Source organism: Zymoseptoria tritici, chromosome 3 (assembly GCF_000219625.1).
Source record: "Zymoseptoria tritici IPO323 chromosome 3, whole genome shotgun sequence".
Lineage (NCBI taxonomy): Eukaryota > Fungi > Ascomycota > Dothideomycetes > Mycosphaerellales > Mycosphaerellaceae > Zymoseptoria > Zymoseptoria tritici.
Genome location: NC_018216.1, coordinates 2,895,929 through 2,919,530, shown reverse-complemented (window position 1 = coordinate 2,919,530; position 23,602 = coordinate 2,895,929). Strand labels below are relative to the sequence as shown.

At 53.6% G+C, this 23,602-nt stretch overlaps 10 protein-coding genes across 10 annotated transcripts; 3 read left to right on the top strand and 7 right to left on the bottom strand.

Annotated features, from left to right (window-relative positions):
- Position 1: 1 nt before the first annotated feature.
- Positions 2 to 890, bottom strand: MYCGRDRAFT_92048 (uncharacterized protein; the record flags this gene model as incomplete). Its single annotated transcript, XM_003853995.1, has 2 exons — positions 2 to 639; positions 704 to 890. The coding sequence occupies 2 exons, from the start codon at positions 888 to 890 to the stop codon at positions 2 to 4; spliced, it is 825 nt and encodes a 274-aa protein (XP_003854043.1).
- Positions 891 to 1,962: 1,072 nt separating this feature from the next.
- Positions 1,963 to 2,214, bottom strand: MYCGRDRAFT_19644 (uncharacterized protein; the record flags this gene model as incomplete). The annotated part of the gene is made up of 1 exon (XM_003853994.1): positions 1,963 to 2,214. A coding segment is annotated over one exon (252 nt), but the record flags the coding sequence as incomplete, so codon positions are not given.
- Positions 2,215 to 3,600: 1,386 nt separating this feature from the next.
- Positions 3,601 to 4,007, top strand: MYCGRDRAFT_39016 (uncharacterized protein; the record flags this gene model as incomplete). The annotated part of the gene is made up of 2 exons (XM_003854189.1): positions 3,601 to 3,679; positions 3,745 to 4,007. 2 exons carry the CDS (start codon positions 3,601 to 3,603, stop codon positions 4,005 to 4,007), a joined length of 342 nt encoding a protein of 113 aa, XP_003854237.1.
- Positions 4,008 to 4,358: 351 nt separating this feature from the next.
- MYCGRDRAFT_99706 (aminophospholipid-translocating P4-type ATPase) lies at positions 4,359 to 8,503 on the bottom strand (the record flags this gene model as incomplete). Its single annotated transcript, XM_003853993.1, has 3 exons — positions 4,359 to 4,557; positions 4,620 to 7,879; positions 8,348 to 8,503. 3 exons carry the CDS (start codon positions 8,501 to 8,503, stop codon positions 4,386 to 4,388), a joined length of 3,588 nt encoding a protein of 1,195 aa, XP_003854041.1.
- A 614-nt stretch (positions 8,504 to 9,117) lies between these two features.
- On the top strand, positions 9,118 to 9,291 carry MYCGRDRAFT_85399 (uncharacterized protein; the record flags this gene model as incomplete). The annotated part of the gene is made up of 1 exon (XM_003854190.1): positions 9,118 to 9,291. One exon carries the CDS (start codon positions 9,118 to 9,120, stop codon positions 9,289 to 9,291), a length of 174 nt encoding a protein of 57 aa, XP_003854238.1.
- Positions 9,292 to 9,386: 95 nt separating this feature from the next.
- Positions 9,387 to 10,608, bottom strand: MYCGRDRAFT_57259 (uncharacterized protein; the record flags this gene model as incomplete). The annotated part of the gene is made up of 2 exons (XM_003853992.1): positions 9,387 to 9,482; positions 9,538 to 10,608. Coding segments are annotated over 2 exons (1,164 nt in total), but the record flags the coding sequence as incomplete, so codon positions are not given.
- Positions 10,609 to 11,208: 600 nt separating this feature from the next.
- On the top strand, positions 11,209 to 12,035 carry MYCGRDRAFT_99704 (uncharacterized protein; the record flags this gene model as incomplete). Its single annotated transcript, XM_003854191.1, has 4 exons — positions 11,209 to 11,619; positions 11,729 to 11,849; positions 11,900 to 11,936; positions 11,989 to 12,035. Coding segments are annotated over 4 exons (615 nt in total), but the record flags the coding sequence as incomplete, so codon positions are not given.
- Positions 12,036 to 15,430: 3,395 nt separating this feature from the next.
- On the bottom strand, positions 15,431 to 17,230 carry MYCGRDRAFT_92043 (uncharacterized protein; the record flags this gene model as incomplete). Its single annotated transcript, XM_003853991.1, has 1 exon — positions 15,431 to 17,230. One exon carries the CDS (start codon positions 17,228 to 17,230, stop codon positions 15,431 to 15,433), a length of 1,800 nt encoding a protein of 599 aa, XP_003854039.1.
- A 1,890-nt stretch (positions 17,231 to 19,120) lies between these two features.
- MYCGRDRAFT_38162 (arginine--tRNA ligase) lies at positions 19,121 to 21,235 on the bottom strand (the record flags this gene model as incomplete). Its single annotated transcript, XM_003853990.1, has 2 exons — positions 19,121 to 20,338; positions 20,456 to 21,235. The coding sequence occupies 2 exons, from the start codon at positions 21,233 to 21,235 to the stop codon at positions 19,121 to 19,123; spliced, it is 1,998 nt and encodes a 665-aa protein (XP_003854038.1).
- A 395-nt stretch (positions 21,236 to 21,630) lies between these two features.
- On the bottom strand, positions 21,631 to 23,517 carry MYCGRDRAFT_39717 (uncharacterized protein; the record flags this gene model as incomplete). The annotated part of the gene is made up of 1 exon (XM_003853989.1): positions 21,631 to 23,517. One exon carries the CDS (start codon positions 23,515 to 23,517, stop codon positions 21,631 to 21,633), a length of 1,887 nt encoding a protein of 628 aa, XP_003854037.1.
- Positions 23,518 to 23,602: the final 85 nt, after the last annotated feature.

Sequence of the window (23,602 nt, the reverse complement as noted above, 5' to 3'; positions counted from 1 at the left end):
ATCAACAAACCCCCACCACCGCGAGCCCCGCAATAGCAATCACACCCGCAAGCCTCGCCTGCCTCGGCGCCGCCACCCCAGAACTCGTCGCCGCAGCCGCCTCCTCCGTAGCATCAGCCTCACTCGGCCCCATCTCCGTCGTGGTCGTCGTCGCAGTCGCCGTCGCCTCCCCCTCCGCGCTCGTAGACACAGTCATCGTCATCCCCATCCCCATCCCGCCCTGACTCTCCACCCCACTCGCACCCTTAACCTCAACCCCCACCCCCTCACACCCCCCAAAACACTCCACCATCCGTCCATACCTCTCCCCCTTCTCCTCCTCCCCATCCCCCTCACTCCCCGCCGGGAATTCCCGATCCGCACACTTCCTCGCGCAAGCGTACGAATTGCAAGGCAACATATCCGCGTCGTAGAATGGCGCGCCGCGGAGTGAGGTTTCGTAAGGGGTGTAGGAAGCTGTGAGGCCCGTGATGTTGATTTGAGGGGTGTAGATGATGGAGGTGGCGGAGGAGGAGGAGGAGGAGGAGGGGAGGGGCGAGATGGCGATGCTGTAGTAGGATGCGTCTGGGCCGACTGAGGCGGGGATGGAGAGGGAGAGGGCGCCGGAGGGGGGGAGGGTGGTGGAGTTTAGGAGGAAGCCTGAAGAGTGGAGGAGATGTTAGCTGATTTGGGATTTTTGGGGGGGAAGTTGGGGAGTTGATACAGGTTGGGCCGGTTGTGTCGGAGAGGGTGGCGGCGAGGTAGATGCGGTAGAGGGCGCTGGAATCGGGGTTGTTGGCCGTGAGAGTGAAGTTTTGATTTGCGATGATGGAGGAAGGTGCGACGAGGCTGTCGAGGGCGAGGGAAGTTGAGAGGAAGAGAGCAGCGGAAGCCGCTATGGTGGTGCGCATGGCGGGCAGAGAAATTGTTGCGAAGGGCCTTGGAGGCGGGTCTTTTCTTTAGCCCTTGGTGCTGTCTGGCAAGAGGTGCGAAGCTTGAGGTGAAGTGAAGTGAAGTGAAGTGGAAAGTTGATCAAAGGAGGAAGGAACGAGGCGCCCAAACTGACCTTGTAGGACATCACGGCGCTATTTACTTTTCGACTCCACATGGTCTCGTCTTTCTGCGCCCACTCGATATTGACGACACGGTCGCACCACCGTCGCTCGGGAGACATTCACTTCGCAACACCCGGCGGACACTTGCAGTGGCAACGAAGATCGGTCACTCTTGCTCGAAGAGAAGCTCAAAGAGCAGTCTCCGTAGAGCACTTCATCATGCTGCCGATGGCGAGAAGAACAGCGCGGAGAGCACTGGGTCTGCTTTGGAGATGATATTGATATCGAAGTCCAGACCGATCGAGATCTAAGCGCCGTCAGAAAAATGGAAGGGTTCCACAGATATGCACAAACATGCAGGCATTGGTCTTCGCCTCGACATCCCATGTCTTTTCTGTCGGCAGATTCACGGCATTCGATGTAAGAGCATCGATGAATGTCCTTTGAATGTCTTTTGACTTGAGCGCAGATAGGATATCTAGACCAAAGAATGTCAGCTTCGAGGCCGTAGCATTTCCTCGTCCATATCACTTCTCGCCTTGTCTGGCGGAGACGTCCAAAGAACAGGTTGGAGATTCGTGTCGCGGTAGATACAACGCTAGACATCGACAGATCTGGACAATGTGGAGTCTTTTTTTTTTTGCTGTTATTCTCGGCATGTGGAGACAATGCATCTTCCACTAAAGGTCCAGGACGCATTGCCAGTCCAGGAAAGGAAGTGAAGGATGCCCACGCAGACAGTATCACTGAGGCTTTCAGACGTCTGATACACAATGCATTGACAACTGGTCCAAATGGAAGGCCGAGTTTCTCAATCTCAACCACTGTCCAAGGCCGTCCATATGTCCGCCATCAGCGACCTTCCTCTTTCACCATGTGCACGAATCCCACCATGTCTCACCAATGAAGCTCCACCCCGTCTTCACTTCTTCCTATCATCCTTCCCCCTCTGCTCATACATCTCCCGATTCTGCAATCCTCCCTTCGGAATGCCTCCAGACCCGACTTTCTTCTCCAATCTCTCCAGTGCTTCTTCAATGAGTCCGATGTGTCCTCTCAACAGTCCCTCAACCTCATCGAATCGCGCCTCTTGCTCTTCCAGGTTGTAGTCGAGTTGTTTGCGAAGGAGGTAGGTCGAACCGCCAATGGCAGTCAGCGACGTGGCTAGGTGGGCGAGAAGGTGCTTGGAGGCCATGGCGAGGGTTGTGGTGAGAGCTCGGCGTTGGAAGAAGGCTTGCGTCGGCTTCGATTGAACGATTTCCCAGGTGGCTTTATCTTGGTGTGCCTGTGTGTTGATGAAGTGCTATAGCGGTTGATCAATCCCTTACATTGTACTCGTTACATCATCTCCAAGCCGCTGCCCATCGATGATGCGTATATGCTTGAGCTTGAGTCGGTGCCATTTTTGCTCGAGAAGACCCGATATACGTGCAATAGTCGCATATCACTGGACATAAGGAGCGCGCTGGTAACATTGCTCTTGTCACACGCTCAGCACAAACAACGGGCAAGATATCGCCCACGGGAGGGTAGCTTGACCATCTCGTCGAGCGCCAACAGCTCATCTCTCGCCGGTCCGAGGCGACCAAGATAGGGACTGTGTACTATGCTGCTTTCGAGTCGCGCACAAGTCCTGACGTTCCAAAAAGCTCGAGAAGTACAAAGAGCGTGGTATGCACATGCGTCTAGCTCTCGACGTGACGGGAGTTTGGAGACATGAAGCTGAGTCATGCTTCAATGTTCCATTTCGACTTCCTCAACTTTCTGTTCTTCTCCTTTTCGACAACAATGATGACGGACATCAACTGGAGCACATCTTTCTACACGACAGCCGTCGGCTACCACTGTCTGTGGTCATCGACGCGGACCAGGAAAGCTCCTGCCGCTTGGAGCATCAAGGCCATTTTTGCCAGCCAAGCCTGGTCGGTATTTATGCAATGGTCACACTGCAGCGGGTGCTCTTGCAATGAGGTCGGATTAAGACTCCTCGGACGGGACGACACCTTGATGAGGACCATCAAGGTCGAATTGCGTGATTGAGAGCTGTCTGATTCGCCGCGACAAGAAGGAGCTTAAACGACGCTACGCTTTCACATCTACTCCCTTTGCTACATGTCCCGACTCTTCCTTCCATCTCATCTTCTTCCCTTCTCCATGCAATCTCAACATCCTCTTTTGAAGTATGGCAGAGACCTGTCTGGGTCACTGGAGCAGCTTTCCACAAGCCCGAGAGCTCTCCTCGTCGATCGACGCAGCCCCTCTCGAAGCCTAGGCCCGACAGAGCTCTCTTCCAGCTGACAACGCCCTCGCCCATTGGGAGCTTAAGCCTGAATGGGCAGCTTTCCCTTCGACCTCACCTATCGTGTGCGGACGCATGAGAGGGGTAGCCGTAGGAATTGCAAAGAGCGCCATATGGGTCGATCCGGCGAGGGAAGCAGGTAGGCATAAGTAGGAGCTTGAGTTTCCCATTCCTCGTTTCTTTACCATTGCCTGCATTTCGTCAAACGAAACCTGTCCCGAAACCCAGAAAAGCACTCTCAAAGATCCAATTGCAAACTCTACAACCATGGCAAAAGGAAGCTGCATGTGCGGCCAAATCGGCTACGAATACACCGGCGAACCCGCCACAACAGCGCTGTGCCATTGTATGCACTCACACCCCTCTCTCCCTCCTCCTCAAAAACTAACCTCTCACTCTTCTTTTTCCCAGGCACCGACTGTCAAAAGTGGACCGGCGCAGCCTACACTTCCAACGTCGTCGTCCCACGCACTTCCTTCAAAGTCACCAAGGGCAGCCCCAAGGACTATGATGCTGTGGGCGCATCCGGCAAGATCAACAAGCACTGGTTCTGCGGAACTTGTGGCAGTAGCTTGTATACCGAGCTGGAGATCATGCCGGATGTGACGTGCGTCAAGTCGGGTGGTTTGGACGGCGGTGCTGCGAACCATGATATCAAGGTTGAGGTAGGTTGATTCGAGGGTGGAAGGATGTCGTTGATGTTGTGGGGTCTTGCTGACCATGACTACCTTTTAGTTCTACACTCGCGATCGGTTGGGGTACTCGAAGCCTGTGGAGGGTGCGGACCAGAAGCCGGAGTTTTCATAAAGACTTTAGGATAGCAGCAATGAGCATTCGATCATTCTTGATACCACACATTGTTCAATAGATTCCTTTGACTCCGATGCGTCGGCAAACATCCCCACGCACGGATTACCATACATTTACAGACATGCCAGGTGTCCCTCCCTGGTTTCCTTCCAACACCGCTGCTGCAGCGATTTCTAAACAGCCCGCTCCAAGCAAACGCACGAACACACAGCGACCCTTTTCATAGTGTCCTATCATGGTCATCATCGACGACTACTCGCCATCTCACCATACCTTCCTCTCTCCCTCGTTGTATCATAAGCCTGCAGCACTCTCGCCTGACTTTCATCCGTCTGCGAAAACGCGTACCCGCGCTGTTTCCGCATGCGTTGGACCTGGCGGACTTTGCGGATGGCTTTTTGGAATTGTTCCATTCTAGAGGAGTACACGTCAGTAAGAATGGTCCAAACTTTGCTAACTTGTAGGACGAGACATACCGCGGTCTGTAGTCTTGAATGTTGTACTTTTGAATCTCCTGCACGTGGTGGTATGCTTGCGGATAGTACATGCGCTTGGCGTACTTCCAAGCGAAGTCCCGGATGAGACACAGCATCGGCAGGATGACCATCATGAGCCAGAACTTCGGATCGGTGACGATCACAGACAGAGTATTCCTGTATTCAGTTGAGAAGCCCAACTTGGGCGCAACGATGGCGTAGACGGGGAGGAAGATGAACCACACGGCCAGGGAGCCAGGAATGGCGATGACGGTGTACTTTGTCCACATGTTGGTGATCAGGGCGGCTTTGCCGAGGACTGTGACCAGACTTGCCGTGTAGAGGGCCGTTCCCCAGACCCAATGGCCGGCTGTGGTGCCGTTTGACAAGGGGCCGTCGTTCCAGTAGATAAGCTCGGAAATGAAGTAGAGGAGGACGGAGTGATAGAAGCCGTTGCCGACCCAACTCCAGAAATTGCGCGTGCGGAAGAAGACGCCCTTCTGACTGAGCTGGTACAGTTGTGGGTAGCGATCGAGCAAGCGCGCATTGACGAATTGGTCGAAGATTCCGAGGACAAATGGTGGCATGACGGTGAAGACGACGTTGAAAAAGGACAGCGTCCATGATTCGTAAATGACCTGTCCAGAGAAGGCGTTCTGAAAGGAGTACCAGAATTGTGTGATGAACAGGGCCGTGTTCTTGTAGTAGAAGTACAAGATGACTTTGCTGATTCGCTGGTATGACCAGGCGCCGTGGACAAGGAGGAGTTTTCGCAGGAAGCGGAATTGAGCGATGGAGACATCGGCTGATCGTGCTGCCTGTAGCCCTTCCACGCCAGAGATACCAATACCGATATGCGCGGCTTGAATCATGGACACATCGTTGGCTCCGTCCCCAATGGCAAGAAGAATGCACTTCAGGTGGCGCTTGACTAGCTTGACGACCAAGGCCTTCTGCAGCGGTGACACACGACAACAGATGACGGCTTTGCACATCACAGCCAAGTCGAGGAACTTTTTCTCGAGGTCCTTTTCCAGAGCGAATGTCAAGCTTTTACCGTCAATGACGAGGGCGAGCGTCTCCATCTCCACGTTGCCGGCGCGTTGTGAGCTGATCGCTTCCAGCTTCTTCTCGATGTTCATCCGCGTGTCGGCCGCATTCTCCTCGTTGACAATGAGAAGTGTCATGTCTTCGCTGATGAGCTTGCATGACATGCCAATGTTGATGGCCGTTTCTTGTCGATCGCCTGTCAACACCCAAACCTTGATGCCGGCCGTCTGCAAGGTATGAATTGTGTCCGGTACACCATCTTGCAACTTATCCTCGATAGCCGTTGCTCCCAAGAGAGTAAAGTCGTGCTCGATGAGTTCGGCAGCCTTGTCCAGCTCGTCGGCACGGTTTCCGCTGACGGTGGTCTGAGCGGTGTTGAACACATCCCACCACTCTCTGAACTCATTCTCGGGCACTTCGCGCATGGCGAGACAAAGCGTTCGCAGACCTTCCGCCGCATACTCTTCGAGATGAAGAAGTGTCCGCTCAACCATTTCGTCACGCTGTGCGAGTCGCTCGAGGATAACGGTATCAGCACCTTTCGTGTAGCACCTAATCTTTCCATCGGGGCAGCGGTAGATAGAGCTCATTCGTTTTCTTGTGGAGTTGAACTCGCAGACTGCAAGGAGCTCGTAGTCGTAATGCTCTCCACCGACTTCTATCGTGACGAGTTTCGGCTTGCGGGCAATGAACTTGTATCCCAGCTCCACTGCTCCTTCGACTAATGCACCCTCATCTGGAGAAGCTGCCTGGTACTTGATCACACCAGGTTTCTCGGAATTGATCTCGGGGATGACAGTGTGACAGGTCGACAAAAGACTGAGGAATTGATGGATGCACTCCGCGTTCGGCCCGCCTCTCCTGTGCCGCTCCATAGCCTTGAAGTCGAAAATGCCATTACCACCATCCTCATCGTCAGTGATCCTACGGTCCTCAGGTACATCGCCTGAGTATTGCAGACCTCCGATACTGGCTTGGCGGAACTCCATCATATTGCAGGTCAGCGTGCCAGTCTTATCAGAGAAGATGTATTCCACCTGTCCCAGCTCTTCAACCAAGGAACTCGTCCGACAGTTGGCAGGCGTGTCTGTCTCGGGATAATAAATGTCCAGATCGCTGCTGATTAGAAAGGCTTGATAGTACTTGATAATTTCCACGGTGACAAAAAGTGAAATAGGCACCAAGTTGGAGTACAGGATCCAGTAAGTGAAGAGATCGCCGAAGAACTGCCGCGCGGGATTGACCGACTCATATTGCAGGAACCATAACTTGGTGCCTATGGTTTGCCTGACAATAAGATCTCCAATGGATGAGATGATAGACAAGGCTACCAAGACGCCTCCCAGCATGAGAATCTGGATGTTGACCCTGCGCTCGACATTCGTACGCTTGATCGGCGTGGCGGTAGCATTGCGCATGAGCTTTGTCTCATGGCCGGTGAAGACCGCTATTCCGTAAACGAACGGAGTATTTCTCAGCGTAGCACCACGAAGGAGTAGCTGATCGGGAGCCAATGGGAGCTCTTTCTCGCCTCCTCCAGACTGCATTGTCAATGTTGCTTCGTATGTATACAGACTGCTGTTCGGCTGTTCGCTCCGGATCCTGCCACCTAGGCGAGCCACTTCTGCAGCTGAGATCAGGTGAGCAGTCTCTGGAATGGACTGCTTAATCTTCAGATTTGTCTCACCGTCCAAATTGGCCGTCTCTATGTAGCACAATCCTTCCGGCTCTGATGATGACAGCAGGACCAGATCCGCGGGGAAAGGTTCCTCAGATTGAACCCGGATGATATCGCCAACCCGAATGTCGATCCACTTGGTGTCCTGAAAGGTGGTACCTCGAAGAGCTCGAGCGGGACTTCGATTGAGCTGGTTGTCCTGACTCCGCCTGCGATTGTCTTCAATGACCTCCTTTCCAGCCGAGACTAAGAGCACAATTCCAAGTGGTACGATGGTCGTATATCGATTGGTAGGACTGATGTTGGGAATCTGTTGTAGGATTGCGGTGAACAAGAAGAACAAGTTAGCGTATCTGCTGAACTGCTCAAAGAGAAATTTCGGGAGAAATGTGGCAATGTTGTACTTTGTCGTGGAGACGTGGTTGTCGCAGTATTTGTTCGCGGCATTTGCGGGAGGATTGTTGAGGTGTATGATGCGAGGTCCCAGTGTAGACGGATCGGGCTTGCTACGACCAGGCAAGCCAAACTTGAACTTCGAACCGGCCGTAGTCCTCTCCTTCGGCGATTCTGTGTTCGAATTGAAGCTGTCCACTCCGCCGAGCTGCTGCCCACGTTGTTCTGTCAACGGCAGGTCCATTTCGCTGTATTCGGGACCCATCCCCAGTGTACTCTTGACTCTTCCCATTATGCCACCGCCGAGACTCAATATGCTATTCCGATTTCGATGTCTCCGCGACCCATGTCGCATCGGAGCTGACGGCACATTATCCTCATCGATTCCACCTCCGGCAGCATAGTACCCTCCAGGTATTGATTGGGTATCCGAAAACCGATCATTGTCAAGATCCGAGTAGCGCTGATAATTGTTCAACCCGGATGTTTGTGAAAGGTTATTACGCGACTGTCCTATTCCCGGCGGCCGTTCAAGCGATGAATGCTCGTACCCAGGCCCTCCAGGCAGATTCGATGGTTGCGCGCCAACGAAGTCATCATGAGAAACGCTTATGCGGCCGTGCTGGGCCGTCGACGAATTTGAAATGTCGTAATCGTGTAGGATGCGGTCGTCTCCCACGGGCGGGCGGTTGCCTGAATTGTATTGCAAATGTCTGTCGTCTTCATCCTCGAGACCCAGCAGGTCGCTCTGATTGCGGCTCATGGTCGGCAGGCCTCGCAAGAGCTCAGGCCGGTAGCCTGCCAGTTACCGCTGGTCTGCACGACCATCGACTTTTGTGTGAGGGCTGCGCGACAGCGATTGTTTGTCGTTCTGGGCGAAGGCGAGCTGTACGGCAGCTATGCTTGGAACGGTGGTCAGGGCGGAGTGAAAGTGAAAGCGAGCGTGGTCAGCCTTCGAGGGCTACAATGGCGTCGAATCGCGATCAAAGTAGTGTCTCCGGTGACGAAGGGTATTTCGGGAGGCCTTGGAATACGAATGCGTGTGTTGTACGACACTTGTTGGCTTGCGAATGGAGTTCTGCCTTGAACTCGTAGTCCATGGGGCTTTGCTCGGCGAACTTCGAAGTACGAAGTCAGGGTTCGATGATTTCACGTGCTTAGGTCTATTGTCTCCACCTCCACACGAACCGACGATCATTCTGAAACACTGTTGACACTTCGATACACATCGCAATAGCAGATATTTTCTGCCTCTGTCATCACACCCGAATCATGGAGAATACTCTCAACAGGAGGGTCACGAGCTACGAACACCTCAATATCCCGCAGCGACGCACATTCCTCGGCTTACAGAAGCCTCCGGCCCCAAAATCCTCGATGATGGGATGGCTTGTGGTCCAAGGCCTGGGAGTCGTCCTCCTCGCCGATCTCGCGTTTGCGACCCTTACCAACGACCGAACCACGATACGATCTGTCGCACAAAGCGCTGGTTACTGGAAAGATCCTCCGCCATTCGATGAGGTTCATGGGCTGAAGAAAGATGCCGAATGAGCGTGGCCCAGAAAACAGGATCCAACAGGATCCAGGAGAAGAGCTCAGTCATATTCACATCAGGGACTACACAATGTTGCCAATCCGGTTTAGCATATCCTCTCAACCTCGAGACTGGCAAGTGTAAAGGCACTTGTTCCGATCAGACTGTTCAGGACTGTCGGTCGCGTCACATAATACTGCAATGAACGCTGTCAGTGGGAGACAGCTTAATGGACGACGGCCCGAACTCACCTGAGCGCTGACATCTCCGGAGAGCGAAGCCACCGAGCTCGTCCCGTTCAAGCTCAAGGTGCCATTGCCATTGTGGATCAGAGAGCCCCGCAACACCCTTTGATAGATCCCAAGCCCGGTGTCCAACGCCTGACCAGCCAAGGTCGCGTCCTGCAGTATACCAAGTCGAACGGCCTTCAGTAAAGCGTATGCTGTCATGCAGCTTGAGCTTGTCTCGATGAAGTTCTCGTACCCGTCGAACGAGGCTCCAGGTTGGTCCACGACTTGCCATACACCGTAGGTGCCAGTGATGCTGAGGCTCTTTCCACTCGCACGGACCTGCGCACGAACCAGAACAATGAAGATGGCTTTGATTGCTTCGAAAGCGTCGCCAGTATTCCCAGCGGACAGCAACAATTCCAAAACCTCAAGCGTCCCTATGGTGTACCATGCCTGCGCTCGCGCCCAGACTTCCGGACTCGCACCAGTCGTTGGATCCGCCCAGGTGTGATTCTTGATCGCGTCGTAGCCATGCAGAAGAAGACCGTCGGGTCTCTGCGTGATGTTACGTAGGATTTCCAATTGTTTAAAGGCCGCTGCGGCACCGAATCGATCACCCACTCGAGTGACGGCAGTGTCATTGGTGGCATCCGGGGAAGTCAAGATGGCAAAGGCGGGATATGAGTACATGCCGTCCACGTAGGAGAGATTTTGGTAGGCGCTTATGTTCTTGCGATTGGCATAGTACCACAGTCCGCCATTTGCATTCTGTTCTTGCAGGACCACGGATTGGGAGAGCGCGCAGATGGCTGGGAGGAAAGTCTCGTCTTTGGTGCGCAGGTATTGATGTATCATATTCGTTCCGATCGACAGCCTGTCAAGCGGCAGTCCGGCTGCTGGAGTGACGTTTGAAAGACTCTCCACGGCGCTTTCGAGACTGTTCTGGAGGTAAGCCTCCCAGATGGCTGTCTGCGTCGAGTTTTCGGTGTAGAAGGCGATGCTTTCTCGAAGAGATTGCTGAAAGATTCCTTGCTCGATGAAGCCAGTCGACCCATTGCTGGCAGTGTTGCCTTGACCTCGTGATATGCTGCTGTCCACCATGCGACCTCCCAAGCCTTTGATCCCGATGTCAACAGGGCAATGCAACGCATCGGCTTCGCTCGTGGCAAGTCCTAGGCAGAGGATAAAGGTCCATAATTTAAGCTTCATCGTGGCCAAGTCTTCTCGTTTGGCAAAGGTCTGCTTGGGATCGCAGCTCAGATGCCTCGTCTTCCCAACTCCGTCGTGGATACAAATTGCAAAGACCTGTAGAGCTGGAAGTTTAGCTTCGAACCCCAAAGGAAATTGCCCACCTTGTTCGTGACTCGCCCTCTGATTCTAGAAGCCTGTACGCGCTCCAAGAGCTCCTACTGGACAGAGACCGATCGCAGACAGGGATATACCGCAATAAAGTAAGCCAAATCGTCGTATTCTTTCCCGTCATTCGAAGCACTCTCATCAATATTTCATGAGAGCTCTACCTTAGTATGGGAACTAGCCGGATGACTGAGCAAAGCTTTAGCGCGCCTGCTGAGGTGCCTCCAAACATCAACGTCACTACGACATCGACACTTCGATCAGACCAAAGCCAATTCACCTGTTCATCGATAGATGCGAGCTTCGAAGCAGGTCGATCGCTCACTGCAATTGTTCAGACACTTCACAATGTCTGCGCCAGCTCAAGCACCCAAGATCCGCCGCATTGGCCCATTGCCCACGGAAGAGGCGAAATGGACGGAGCTTCGTAAGATCGAATGGACCGACCAGGAGGGCAAAGACCGCGTGTGGGAGGCAGCAGCGCGCAAGACACGCGGCAAAGGAGGAATCGACGCCGTCGCCATCACACCAATTCTCCGTCACCCCAATAAGCCGCCATCAACAATGATCATCCTTCAGTACCGGCCACCAGTCGAGGCAATCTGTGTCGAATTCCCAGCTGGACTCATCGACGAAGGCGAGACTCCAGAGCAGGCCGCCGTGCGTGAGCTCAAAGAGGAGACAGGTTACGAGGGCAAGGTGTGTGAACATAGCCCAACGATCAGCTGTCAGCCCGGAATGACCAATGCTTCAATACAGGTACTTGATTGCAGCCCGACGATCGTCGCCGACCCAGGTCTGACGAATGCGAACATGCAGGTACGTTTAATCCATTAAATGACGATGCGGATCAAGCTAATCCTGGCAGATGGTCATCATCGAGGTGAATCTGAAGGAAGGAGACGAGGAACCGGAGCAGCATCTGGACGCCGGCGAGCATATCGAGAGGGTCATTGTACCTCTGGACCAGCTTTACGACAAGCTGAAAGGTAAGTCATGACCAGTTCCTGACATCTGTGAGGTTTGCCAACAATCGCAGCGTACTCGAAAGAGGAGGGCAAGATTGTGGATGCTCGGTAAGGCAAACTTTTGATAATTGTGATGAACATCGTGTGCTAACGATTACAGACTTTTCCATTGGGCGCATGGCTTGCACTGGAGTACTCGTCTCAACCTCACGGGCTAATCGCTCTCGCGCGCAGAATTCGAAGCGAAAGGATATATCCTGGATGAATATGTCGGCTTCTGGGCTTACGGACTACACTGGGGTCAGAAGCTCGTCCAGTCATAGTCAAACACTGATGACACAAATGATATGCAATGTGGCAGTGCTGTGCAGGCACCAATCGAGTCGTCAGCCAGCGGCTTCAGTTTATCGAACGCAAGAATGCGATTTCATGCGACACGTTCACGGCTCATTCAATGTTGTAGGTCTCACGATCAGATCTCTGAGAACCCATTCACGGGCAGCCTTCGAGCAGCACCATCCATGGAGGCTGAAAGCAAGAGACTGCTCAATCTGATCGTGAACAAAACTCCGATGAAGACAGCGCCGGTCACCACACTCACCACCCAGCATGTCTTCTCAGCAGGGGCAAATTCGTCGATTCTCACGCGGTCCACTCGACACACACTTCCACATCGCCCTCGTCAGACTCTCCAGAGCAATCATCGAAGAAATCGGAAGGCTCACCGAAGAGACTGAAACTCAATTGCGCCAGACGCGCAACTACTCAACGGGAATACTCCAATCTGGGCTGCCTGCGTTTCACATGAACGAGGCCGCGGACGTCACAGCATGTCGCGCATATCAGCTCAGCCTAATGGAAGATATTCGCCGCTCTTACTTCGCTCTGGGTAGCAAGATCAATGGCGTGTTCGACGATCCGGGTGATGCGGTCGGCGAATTGGGCGATTCATTCGCTGCACTTATCGGAGTCTACATCGAGCTGGCCGTTGAGATCTTCGGACTCCAGGAGAATCTGGCCGAGCATAGCGATGTGACTGACGAAGATGCACTTGCCTAATTCCAACAGCCGTCAGTATCTAGCAACCCAATTTGCAGTGCCAATCAATGCATCGTTGTTCCTACGGAACACCTTAGTGAATAGCGATTCACCTTTCCAGCTGCCCTTGTTCCATGGCTCGATTGACAATCAGAAGCAGCAGGGAATACTGCATCGGGTATGATTGTGGACGAGACTGACACCTGCTAGCCCTCTTCACTACGGCGGCCATCGATCGTGCTATGCTACAAGTATTGTCGCGAATGATCACACTGACCCTCTTCCTCTCTCGTCATACAAGCGGAAAGCCTTCATCCAGACCCCAAACCAAGACAGCGAACAACAACACTACATATACACATCACCACCAATGTGCCACCGAACAACCAAGATCTACGGCTGCGGCCACGAAACATCCTCCACATCATCATGCAGCGGATCAAGGAAGCGGAGACACTGCTCGAGCTCTAGTCATGAAGTCGCCAGCAGCGATCGGATCTGCGACTATTGTTGGCCTGCGCATCGGTCTACTGTCAAGGCGAGGACGCGGGCCGTGCGGAACAGTCGAGAGGCGACGAGATACAGTCGAAGACGTTGGTAGTGGGAGCGGTGGACATTCAACGAGCTTTTGGGAGGGGTTTCGATGGCGAGATTAGAGCCCAGCAGAGCTGGAAGCCGTAACTGCGAGGCGCATTGCATGCGGAAGGTCTTTCGTTCACGTGCTATATCGAAGGACCCTAATGATTCAATGGAGCCTCTGATTAGGCATCACTTGATGGTGCGTTATACATAACATCATTCAATATGGCGTTCGGTGCATATAAAGTCTCACACCCAGGCTCAACTCTGCTTCAACATGACTATACTCACAATATTTCAACAGCTTCTCACAACAAACCTCCTCTCAGCAGCGACAATGTGCAAGGAAACCACCAGACTCTACGGCTGCGGCCACTACTCGATGTCTGGCGCTCGATGCAAGTACTTCTCGGACCCCGATCACCCCTGCACGGGCACCGTGTGGCAGATAGCGACGACTTCGCTAGGCTGTACGAAGTGTCGTGCTAACGGAGAAAGCAGTAGGATGGTCATCGGCGTGAAGGACGCTGGAGGTAGTCGGGTGGACAACAACGAAGGTGCAGAGTGCGGCTGCTCTGTGGCTTCTACAGATCAGGGATAGCGATCGGCGTGGACCGGTGTCGGAAGCATTCTGATCGTGGCTTAGGTTCAATAGGGGTGCGGGTCGCAACGAGCTTTATGTCATCTATGGTCTCGTCAAATCGAACTATCCTCCAGATCGTTTTGCCCGGTTGAGTATATGAACTTCAAGAACATTCATATTTGACTTCTCGGATCAGGTTCGTGGTTCGCTTTGACTGCAACTGAGAGATCTCGTAAGACATATGATGTCTGGACTCAATTGTTTGCTTCCCACCTGCTGATCAAAAGACGAGCGTGAATAGCTCCCTCCCGAAAAAGCTAGTCAGAACTTTAAGCTTGAAGTGAATCCGAACGATCAACTGCGGAGACACGCAGGACTAACTGAGCACACTACCCACTAGTTTCACTCGCGGCAGATTGCGAATCCGTCCTTAATTTGTGTCCGGGGCAAAGAGGGTTCGTCGATGTCATCGTGCTGTACCAGCCCTGCTAGGGCATTGCTAGGGCGCGAAGACTTTGGGCAGCACGAGAGCCGGGCTGGTACGGTCGTTGGGCATCTATTCGGCGGCAAGGTGTGGTTTCGTGTGTGATGTGAAACACTTTGCGATAGGGTAGGGCCGTGTTTTGAGATGAGCCGATGTCCACAACGAGGAGACCGGCGGCAAAGCACTCATCACGGCGGGAAAGGAAGAATGTGTTGTCCCGAGCGAAGAGACCAAGTAGTGAGATGTAGCAAGTGTCGTAATTTCGTGATATGCTGTCAGAAATTAAATAGAGTCGTCGTTGAGCAGAACACCAGGGCAGAGGTCTCCAACACTCATCCAGGTCTTCTGCCGTCTCAAGCACTCCCAGCAGTTCTCCCATTACAGCTCGATCAGTCGTGCGTCCAATCAGTCGTGCGTCCAATCAGTCGTGCGTCCAATCAGTCGTACATCCAAGGCAGAACGCTTCCAAGGGATATCGCTACATGGTAGAAAAAACAGATTTCATCCTCCCACATTTCGAAACAATTCTTTCAGAACAAGCAATGCTCCGGTGTTGAAGCACCGTCCTTTTTTGTGCCCATCTTCTCTGCCTCACGGCCCAGTCTTCTGGAGTCAAATGACTTTCCCACTCAAAGAAGCAGACCAATCAAATCGCGACACGCTCCCGACCTGCCGCAAGGTGGTCTGAGCATTTCAAAATCAATCGTAAACAAAAGACAACGCTGAACGCTGGACCGCTGAAGCATTCGCTGAAAACAAAAGAAAGCACAGAAAGACTTGTGTAGACGGCCGTCCAAAAGCAAGTCTGTCGTCGGATGGCGTTGAGGTCGTGATTTTCGTCGTCGTGTCGTCGTAAAAGCTCCAGGCGGTCGTCCAAGCGTGCCAGAGTCGCAGCATATAGTTCAACCAGATTCCCATCTACCTCGCAATCTCATATCCGGCCTCATCGAAATTGTCCTCTTCCCGAATGACCCTTCGGCTAACATCGCTGCGTCCCCTCTCGCGCGCACTGCGGCTCCCCGAGCTTTTGCTCCCGTGGTAGCTCTTCCCGGAAGACCCAATCACGAAAGCCGTTCCGCCGTCTTCATCCTGCCGCATTTCGATGCTTGCTTGACCATACACATGTAGGACTGTTCCGCCGCTTTGTATCTTCACGCCACCGTCGCCGCCACCGTCGCGATTGGAAGATCTGCTCGTCTTCTGACTGCGACCGGAAACATGGCTGGCTGACTTGCGGTGCTCCTTCTTGCGGATGTTCTCAGCGGTGAGCTCATGCGGATCCAACCCACCGCCGCCAGTATTGCGCTGGTAAGCGGCGACGCGGTCCTGGAGATCGAGCTCTTCTTGGCGTTTCTGCTGTTGGCGACGACGAAGTTGTCGCTCATCCTCGGAGAGATAGACCTTTCGACGTCCATTGCGATCTTCGTAGGTGGAGTAGTCCGTGTTGTCTGTGTTACTGGATTGAGTGGTTTTGGTTCGGCCGGAGGATGCGGTGACAAGGGAGGATCGACGACTGCTACGGGAAGAGTAGGTGTTTGAGCGACTGCCGACGTCAGCGCGGGCCGTACGGTCAGAGTCGTTGCGAGCATCGGAAGACAGGTAGTGTGCATCCTGATCGGAATGACGTGCGCGACCTGTGTGCGGTCTTGACTCCCGGATGGCTCGTTGCGGGACGGACGTTTCGGTGTGGTATTTCTTGTGTGCAGGGCGAGATGGACGGGTTTCCACAGGAGAAGACCTTTCAAGCAGCTGCGGTCGCCGCCGAGACTTTGACCTGCGAGGGCGGCGTTCTTCCTCTGATGTATAGAACTCCGAAGTCGAGTCCTCCGCAGACTCGGAGTCGGCATAGACCTGTTGTGTAGCTTGTCGAGCGGAAATCTGAGCCATGCCGGACACGGGCCGCGATGCACGTTGGACTGGGTCCAGATCGGGCAGAGCTGCGTTGAGCTTGCGTGCGGAGAAGGTGGTTGGATCGACCGGATGCGATGGATAGCTCATGTACGTTGGGGACGAGGGTGATGGGGGAGCATAGTTGCCGTAGTGACCTGAAAGTGGTCGTAAAGGATACTGTTGATAGTGGTATGGTGGGACCACGGGCGCGGTGGTTTGCGATAGAGCGGTCGTCTGCACGGGATATCCGTATGTACTCACTGGCATTGCTCGAGAGTTTGATTCGGCGCGAGGTCGAGGTGGCGGTGGCATCATCGTTGTAGCTTGCGACGTCGGTGCGTACTGATACTGAGGGATCTGCTGGTATTGTGGCTGCGACGCTTTGGCTGATGCCATCCGCTCCGGCAAGATATAGCGTCGCTCACAATTTGGATCGCAGCAGTACGGGTCGTCGCACGCGCTGACATGCCTAGGCAACGCTTTGACAGGTTGGCTCGTCCGAGTGGGCGCATTGTGGACAGCTACAGCCGGTTTGGATTTGGATGGGCTGGAGTTGGTGGTTGTGTTTCGTCGAGACGGAGCTTCGACTGGCTTCGCAGGTGGGGCAGGGATCTTCTGCGGAGCACTTTGGTGCGACGAGTAGCCGGAGTCGCTCGCAGTCGTCGAATATCTGTGTATCGTGGTCCTCGTTGAACGAGATGATGGTGGCGGCGGGCGTTGCGAGACCGTGGAGGCACGGACAGCAGTGCCGGGCACCGCGCGGCCTTGCTCATCATCGTAGTCCTCAACTTTGGCGGCTTTTCCTGCCACCTTCTTCTCCCCAGACATCTTGAATGTGGCCTGGCTCGGCGCAGCTATCAATCTTCAAGCTTCTGACGCAAGTAGTATCGTAGATCCGTCGCGGCGAGGTGTGGGCCAGGCGCGATCCGAGGGCTGATCTGCGATATCGTGATGAGACGTCGGGTGGTGATGGAGGTGCTACCAGAGCGTCTGTGGTGCGTATATGTAGAGGAGGCCTCGCGGTCGCAGGCTCATAGTTGTTTGTGTGATGTCTTGGACGGCAAGATGTCATTGTAGTCAAGGTCTGAATGTCTCAGAACAGTCAAAGAGGTGACTGTGTTTGCGAGCGCCGCTAAGGCAAGGCAAAAAGCCTCACCGGTCCGATGCAGATGCACAATGATAATGCGAGTACTGCAGCAAGCAGCCAGCCAGCAGCCAGCCAAATAGCCGGCAGGTAGCAGCAGTGTCGTCGCGGAGTCGTGTGGCGGCCAGCGACTTCTTCAATTTTCTGTGTCGCGAGAATGGCGTCGGCTTTTGAGTGGACTAGCACCCGGCCTGGCCAGGATGGATGGGCATCAATATCCGCCGAGGAAGACGCTTGCGATGCCCAAAAAGCTGGGGTACGGCGAGAGAAAAGTAGGTCGGCGGGTCCTAGAAAAGACTACTGCGCGAAGGGCTGTCGCGTGCAATAGGTCATAGAAATCCTGCAGGTGAGATGACTTCCCGCTCTGCAGCCGGCGTCCGGAGGGCATGAGGACAAATCGCTTAGCGGGGATACCTGCTCTTTCCGATGGAGGAGGGTGTGGTGTCAGAGGACCGGGGAAGTCACCATCCCTGCGGCCTGCGACGATAGAGGAGTCGAAGAGCAACGATAGCATCAACATCAGCCTTAGCTCCTCCACAACTCGAGTGCCCATCTGGTCGCTTGCCCTTGAAGACGCCACCGCGGTACCGACTGTATGGGAAGAAGTCGTTCACTTGATGAAGACCCTTTGTCGAAAGCCGGGTTGATCCCAGTAAAAATGTGACAACACATCATTCGAGACTTCTTCACAGCAGAGCAGTCGAGTCGGTATTGGCGAGTTCAGGATGTACGACTCTACGCTCGGTCGGCGTAAATCAAGCAGAGATTTGCACGATCTTCCGCATGAATTGTGCGTCATGTCGGCTCCGACCTCCAGAAGATATAGCTATGCTGTGCGTTACCGATAGTGGTACCTGTCTAAGAGCGAGCGAGGGAGGTTTGGCGCAGGGATTCATGGATGCTGTGAATGATCATGCGTTGATGTACGCAGTAGATGCTGAGAGCTGCTTGGTTCACGATGATGTACCTTTGATGACCAGCTCACCGCCATTTGACAAAGCCTCCAATCGTTGATAGAGTGGCGAAAACACGCACATCCTAACATGTTCAGAGCAGAGTCAATGTCCTGGCCTTCACAACGATGCATAGATTCATCGCCCTTTTCCGACATTCTTTGAGTCAGTCGCGATAGAGGACTGGCCAGGAAGTTTATCCAGCAACACGAGGTCAGAATAGGGTCCAACGGGTGCGGCATTGGCTCTCTGGGCTCCACGTGTGCAGACTGGGCTAGAAAGCTGTGTCACATATGTAGTGCTTGTGGCCGGCTATGATCGAGCGCAGCTATAGTTGCACAAGCAAAGGCAAGTCAATGCCGTGTAAAATCGGACATTGTCACCGCGACGGGCGGGGTTGACATGGTTGTTTCTTCATTGTAATTCTGTCAAGAGCATGCGTGTGTGCTGCACATGCAGCTCGAGCGTATCAACACGCTCCTCGGGCGGAAGTGGTCTCACGCCGATGTCTTGGTCTCGGTCACTGCATCAACGCTCCACACTCACCCGCCACCTCAACTCCACACGAGCAATCTGCATTCGCTAACATGCCGGCAAACCGGACCATCGTAGCCGACACACTTACATTCGCTCGACCGGACTCAAACCCAGGAGCCGCATGCCATTGTTGAGCACAATCCTGGCAGCTTCATACATAGCCATCAACGCCGCCTTCTTCTCGGGAGTCTCAGCGTACATGACACTGAACAGCTTCGCATTCTTGTTGTTCCGGTCAACTGCATCGTAGCAGGAACTCAGCAGGTGAGACATCTTGAAGAGATAGGTGAGGACCGTGATGGGCTCGTTGGTCTTGTACGTGTTGAGGAAGACGTCGGGCCATTGTGCCAGAGAGCGGATGAGTGAGAGTCCTTCCCTGCCGACGATGAGGCTAAGGTCTGCATTTAGCATCTCCTCGTCCGAGACGTTGGCCCTTCGCTTGATCGAGCAGAGACGGGCATGCGAGTATTGCAAGTATGGACCTGTGTCTCCCTCGAAGCTGGTCATCTTCTCCATGTCGAAGTTGTATCCATTGACCATCTTTCCGGAATAGTCCTGAACCATGATGGCGGATATTGCGAGAGTGTCCGCCGTGCCCTCTGGATCCGCGACCTGCTCATATTTCTCCTGGTTCTTCCTCATCACGTCGTGCATGAAATCTTTGGCGGCGTCCAGACTATCGGCGAGCGAGACGACCGTTCCTTTCCTCGTGCTCATGGTCTGACCTTTGGGGTCCTTGACCATGCCGAAGCTGATGTGTTGACACTTGGCGACGATGTCGCTGTAAGGTGGTCCCATCAGTGACAAGATTTTGAAGAACTGCTTGACGTGCACGTCTTGTTGTGAAGCGATGACGTAGATCATCTGGTCGAAGTTGTACTTCTCGAAGCGTTCAAAGTTAGCGGCGATGTCACGAGTGAGATAGAGCGAGGTGCCGTCCCGCTTCTTCACCAATGTCTTGCCCAGAGTAGGTGCGCCGTGCTTTGCGAGGTCGACAATCACTGCGCCTTTGCTGTCTTCGCTGATACCCTTCTCCGCAAGCACAGTCGCAGCTTTGTCCATATCCTCCACCTTGACAGTCGACTCGCCGCTGTATTCATCGAACTCAATGTTCAATCGAGCATACATTTTGATATACGCATCGATCGACGAATCTCGGAAGCGCTGCCAGTTGTGTAGAGCTGTGGGGTCACCATCGACCATGCGCTTGAAGAACTGTCGAGCACGCTCATCAATGCTTGGCTTGTCTACGAGTTGCTGTTGAACCTTTTCGAGTTCCGCGGTGACTTCTTGCAATTCTTTCTCCTGCTCCTCGGTGAATGGCGCAGGTGGTGGTGGAGCCTCCTTGCCCTTTGCGGGCTTCTTCGGTGGTGGTGGGTTCTTCAACTTGTCGAGCGCATCCTTCTTCTCGGCGAGCACCTTTGCTGGCTTTTGCTCCTCGGAGTTGTCCTGGTTGATCTTGACGTAAACGTAGTTGAGATGCTTCACGGGATCCTTCTTGAACTCCTCCTCATTGCCGTACTTTTCGAAGCCCTCCGACAGGATGCCGTATTGCTTTCCCCAATCTCCGAGATAGTTCATGGAGACGGTGTCCCAGCCAGCTCGCGAATACAGCTTGATGATGAAGCCGCCGATAATCGTACTTCGCAGATGACCAGTGTGGAACTCCTTTGCAATGTTGGGACTCGAGTACTCAACAATGACCTTCTTCCGGCGGCTCGTAGGGTTTAGAGAATCTTCCAGTCCGAGCGAATTGTTGAAGCCAAAGTCGAGCTTCTGCTTGTGAATTGCTGGGATGACCATCTTCGCAAGTGGGTCAGGCTTGAAGAAGAATCGCACAAACGTTTTGTCGGCCGTCGGTTTCTCCAGAAGTGGCGACTCAAACTTCTCTGCGATCTCTTGAGCCAGCTCGTCCGGCTTCTTGCCTTTTAGCCTCAGCGCAGGCACAGGAAGTACGAGGTCTCCATGCTTCAAGTCCGATGGCCATTGCACAGCGGTGCCGATGATTGAGTGTTCGGCTCCAGTGATTTTGTGAAGTTGTTCAATTACGACCGCACGGTAGACGTCGACCGGGTTGTGCTGTGGGAAAAGCGGAACTCCCTCAATTTTTGGAAGTTCGGACAGGCCAACATTTTGTAATTGTGATGTGATGTGGCTGATGTCTGCGACGGCAGACGCATTCCCGTTCGAGACGGCCATGTTCAGAAGTGTCCTCGTGGAGAATTGAACCCTGCGGCGTTTGCTGTTCTTGTATTCCCGTGAAGTGATGACTGAAGCGTTGTGACTCAAGCCAGCGACGAAATTTGCAGAAATTTGAGTCCGGATGAGTCCCGCGAACCTGTGCCGATAGATTTGCGAAAGACCGTACATGCACTCTCGGTGAAGGGGCAAGATGGAGTGCGTGTAGTGGAGTGCAATGATAACAGCAGATGAATGAAGAAGAAGAGAGTTTCACGAACCACAACGTGAGGTTCCAGTCTCGAGCGTGCACGGACAATTTTCGGGAGAACATATAAGAGAAGCAATCGCTTCGTGGAGAAGACGTCCCATGAAGACAACGAGTTGTTCTATTAACACAGATCTATGCATTCATATTATGAAGCCTTGCTACCCCGCAACGACTTCTTCGTGGTATGCTCCGCCCAGCCCATCTTTTCACGATCATCTTCGCACAACCTAGCGTACTCTAACAGCAGCCTCAGCACATAGACCGACATATCTTCTTTGCGCAGAACCTTTTCCGTCCACTCCTTGCCCTCAAGCGCAATCTTCTTTGCCTCCTCATCGTGGCCCTCGACTCCGGCTTGCGCATTTCCCACAAAGTACTCCATCAGACCGAAGATGTCAATGAATGTGTTATCCATGGGCACGAAATGCTTCCATGGTACCAATCGATTGTCGTGCCACTCTTGATAGATCGTCGCTTTGATGGGCAGGGATGTACTTCCGAGGAACCCTCTGTAGCGGCCGCTGAAAGAGTTGCCGTCGATGTCTGGCAAGTACTTGTATTGGTACTGCTCCTTCATGGGTACCTCTTTTTTGACCTGAAAGAACGGATCGGTATATGGACAGAAAGCGGAGCCCGTGCCCGGAAAGCAGAGCAAGTGGACTGCTGCTGCATCCGACCAGGCAGAAACCCATTCGCTAAATGCATCCGGCGGAGCGTCGGACTCCAAGACTGCCAGGTCGTACGTGCTCTTGCCCGGAAGCACGAAATTGCGCGGCTTGACAGATGGGTTGTCTACCGCAGCCTTCACTTCCGTGGCATTGATCATCGAAATGAAGCGATGCCGTTGGAAGCGCGTCCAGTTCTCCTCTTTGTTTCTTCCACCGCTGGCCGTGCCACGCCAAATCAAGGCGTCCTTCTTCTTCTCCCATTCTGATCCGTGCTCTTTACCTCCAGAGTAGAATGGATCCTCGGTCCAGTACATCGCAGCCGGAAGCAAAATCTCATTATTCATTGGCAATTTGGACCCGCCAAACAGTGGAAAGAACTCCTTTGTGTTGCTGATCGAAATGGGCTCGACGAAGGTCCCGTGCAGACCCTGCCATTCCGGATGATCGCACGGCGACTGTGCGTAAGTCCAATTTTGTACGTAGCCCTTGTAAGACTTGTCCGGGAATTCGTTCGACAGAGGTGGAGGCTGGGTGAAATCGGTCTCGAAGTAGCCTTTGCGCGCAGGGCTTTCCGGTGGGCAACCCACCACTGCTAGAGGCCAATATGGCCCGGCTCCGTCGAAGCGCGGATCGAAGGGTTCTGGCGGGTGCATGTCCAAGTCTCTCAGGTTACCAAACTCAGTCTTCAAATCTTGTGCTGGAACAATCCTGCGACTCAAGCTCTCCTTCTTCATGTATCCATCCACCTCTTCCCATGGCACGACAATGCGACTCTCGTCCATGACATTGATCGGCACATCGACATCCGGCAAGTGCTTCGCGACACTCTGCACCATATCTTGCCACAAATTTATCCATGGCCTCTCATCAATATCCGTCTTCCCAGTAGCCTTGCCATCTCTGACCGAAACCTTGTGCACAAAGTCGTTCGCCTGTTCACGTATCTGCTTCGCAGGTACAGCCCAGAAAGGTGCTAGATCCTCGTATATGCGATCGAAGAAGTCCTCCACTATGAGCGCCGAAGCGTTCGAAGCAAACTTGAACCACGCATCGAAGCCCGGTGGTGGCTGACGGCCACGACGCTGCCGATACGCTTCCGCTGCATCACCGACGGTTTTGGACTCTTTCGCGAGTAGAGACTTGTACTGCTTGTCGGCTCCGGCGATGAGCTCGTCGATGGGATGCGCCTTTTTCGGTCGGAGAGGGACATTGGGCTTAGGTGGGGGCCATTGTTCCGAGGGTTGTAAGCGCTGCGCAAGACCTGATCCTGTGGGTATTGAAAACCACAATAGACATGTCAGACAGAGGGCGACGAGTGTCAATTGCAGCAAGCGGTTGCGGATGGAGAACGCTGGAAATGGCATCGTCCTCAGCGGGCTCCAGGGTCTGATCGAGGCGTCCGTGGAATTGATGAAGCACTGTGCTTCTGAAACAGCATGACTTAACCTG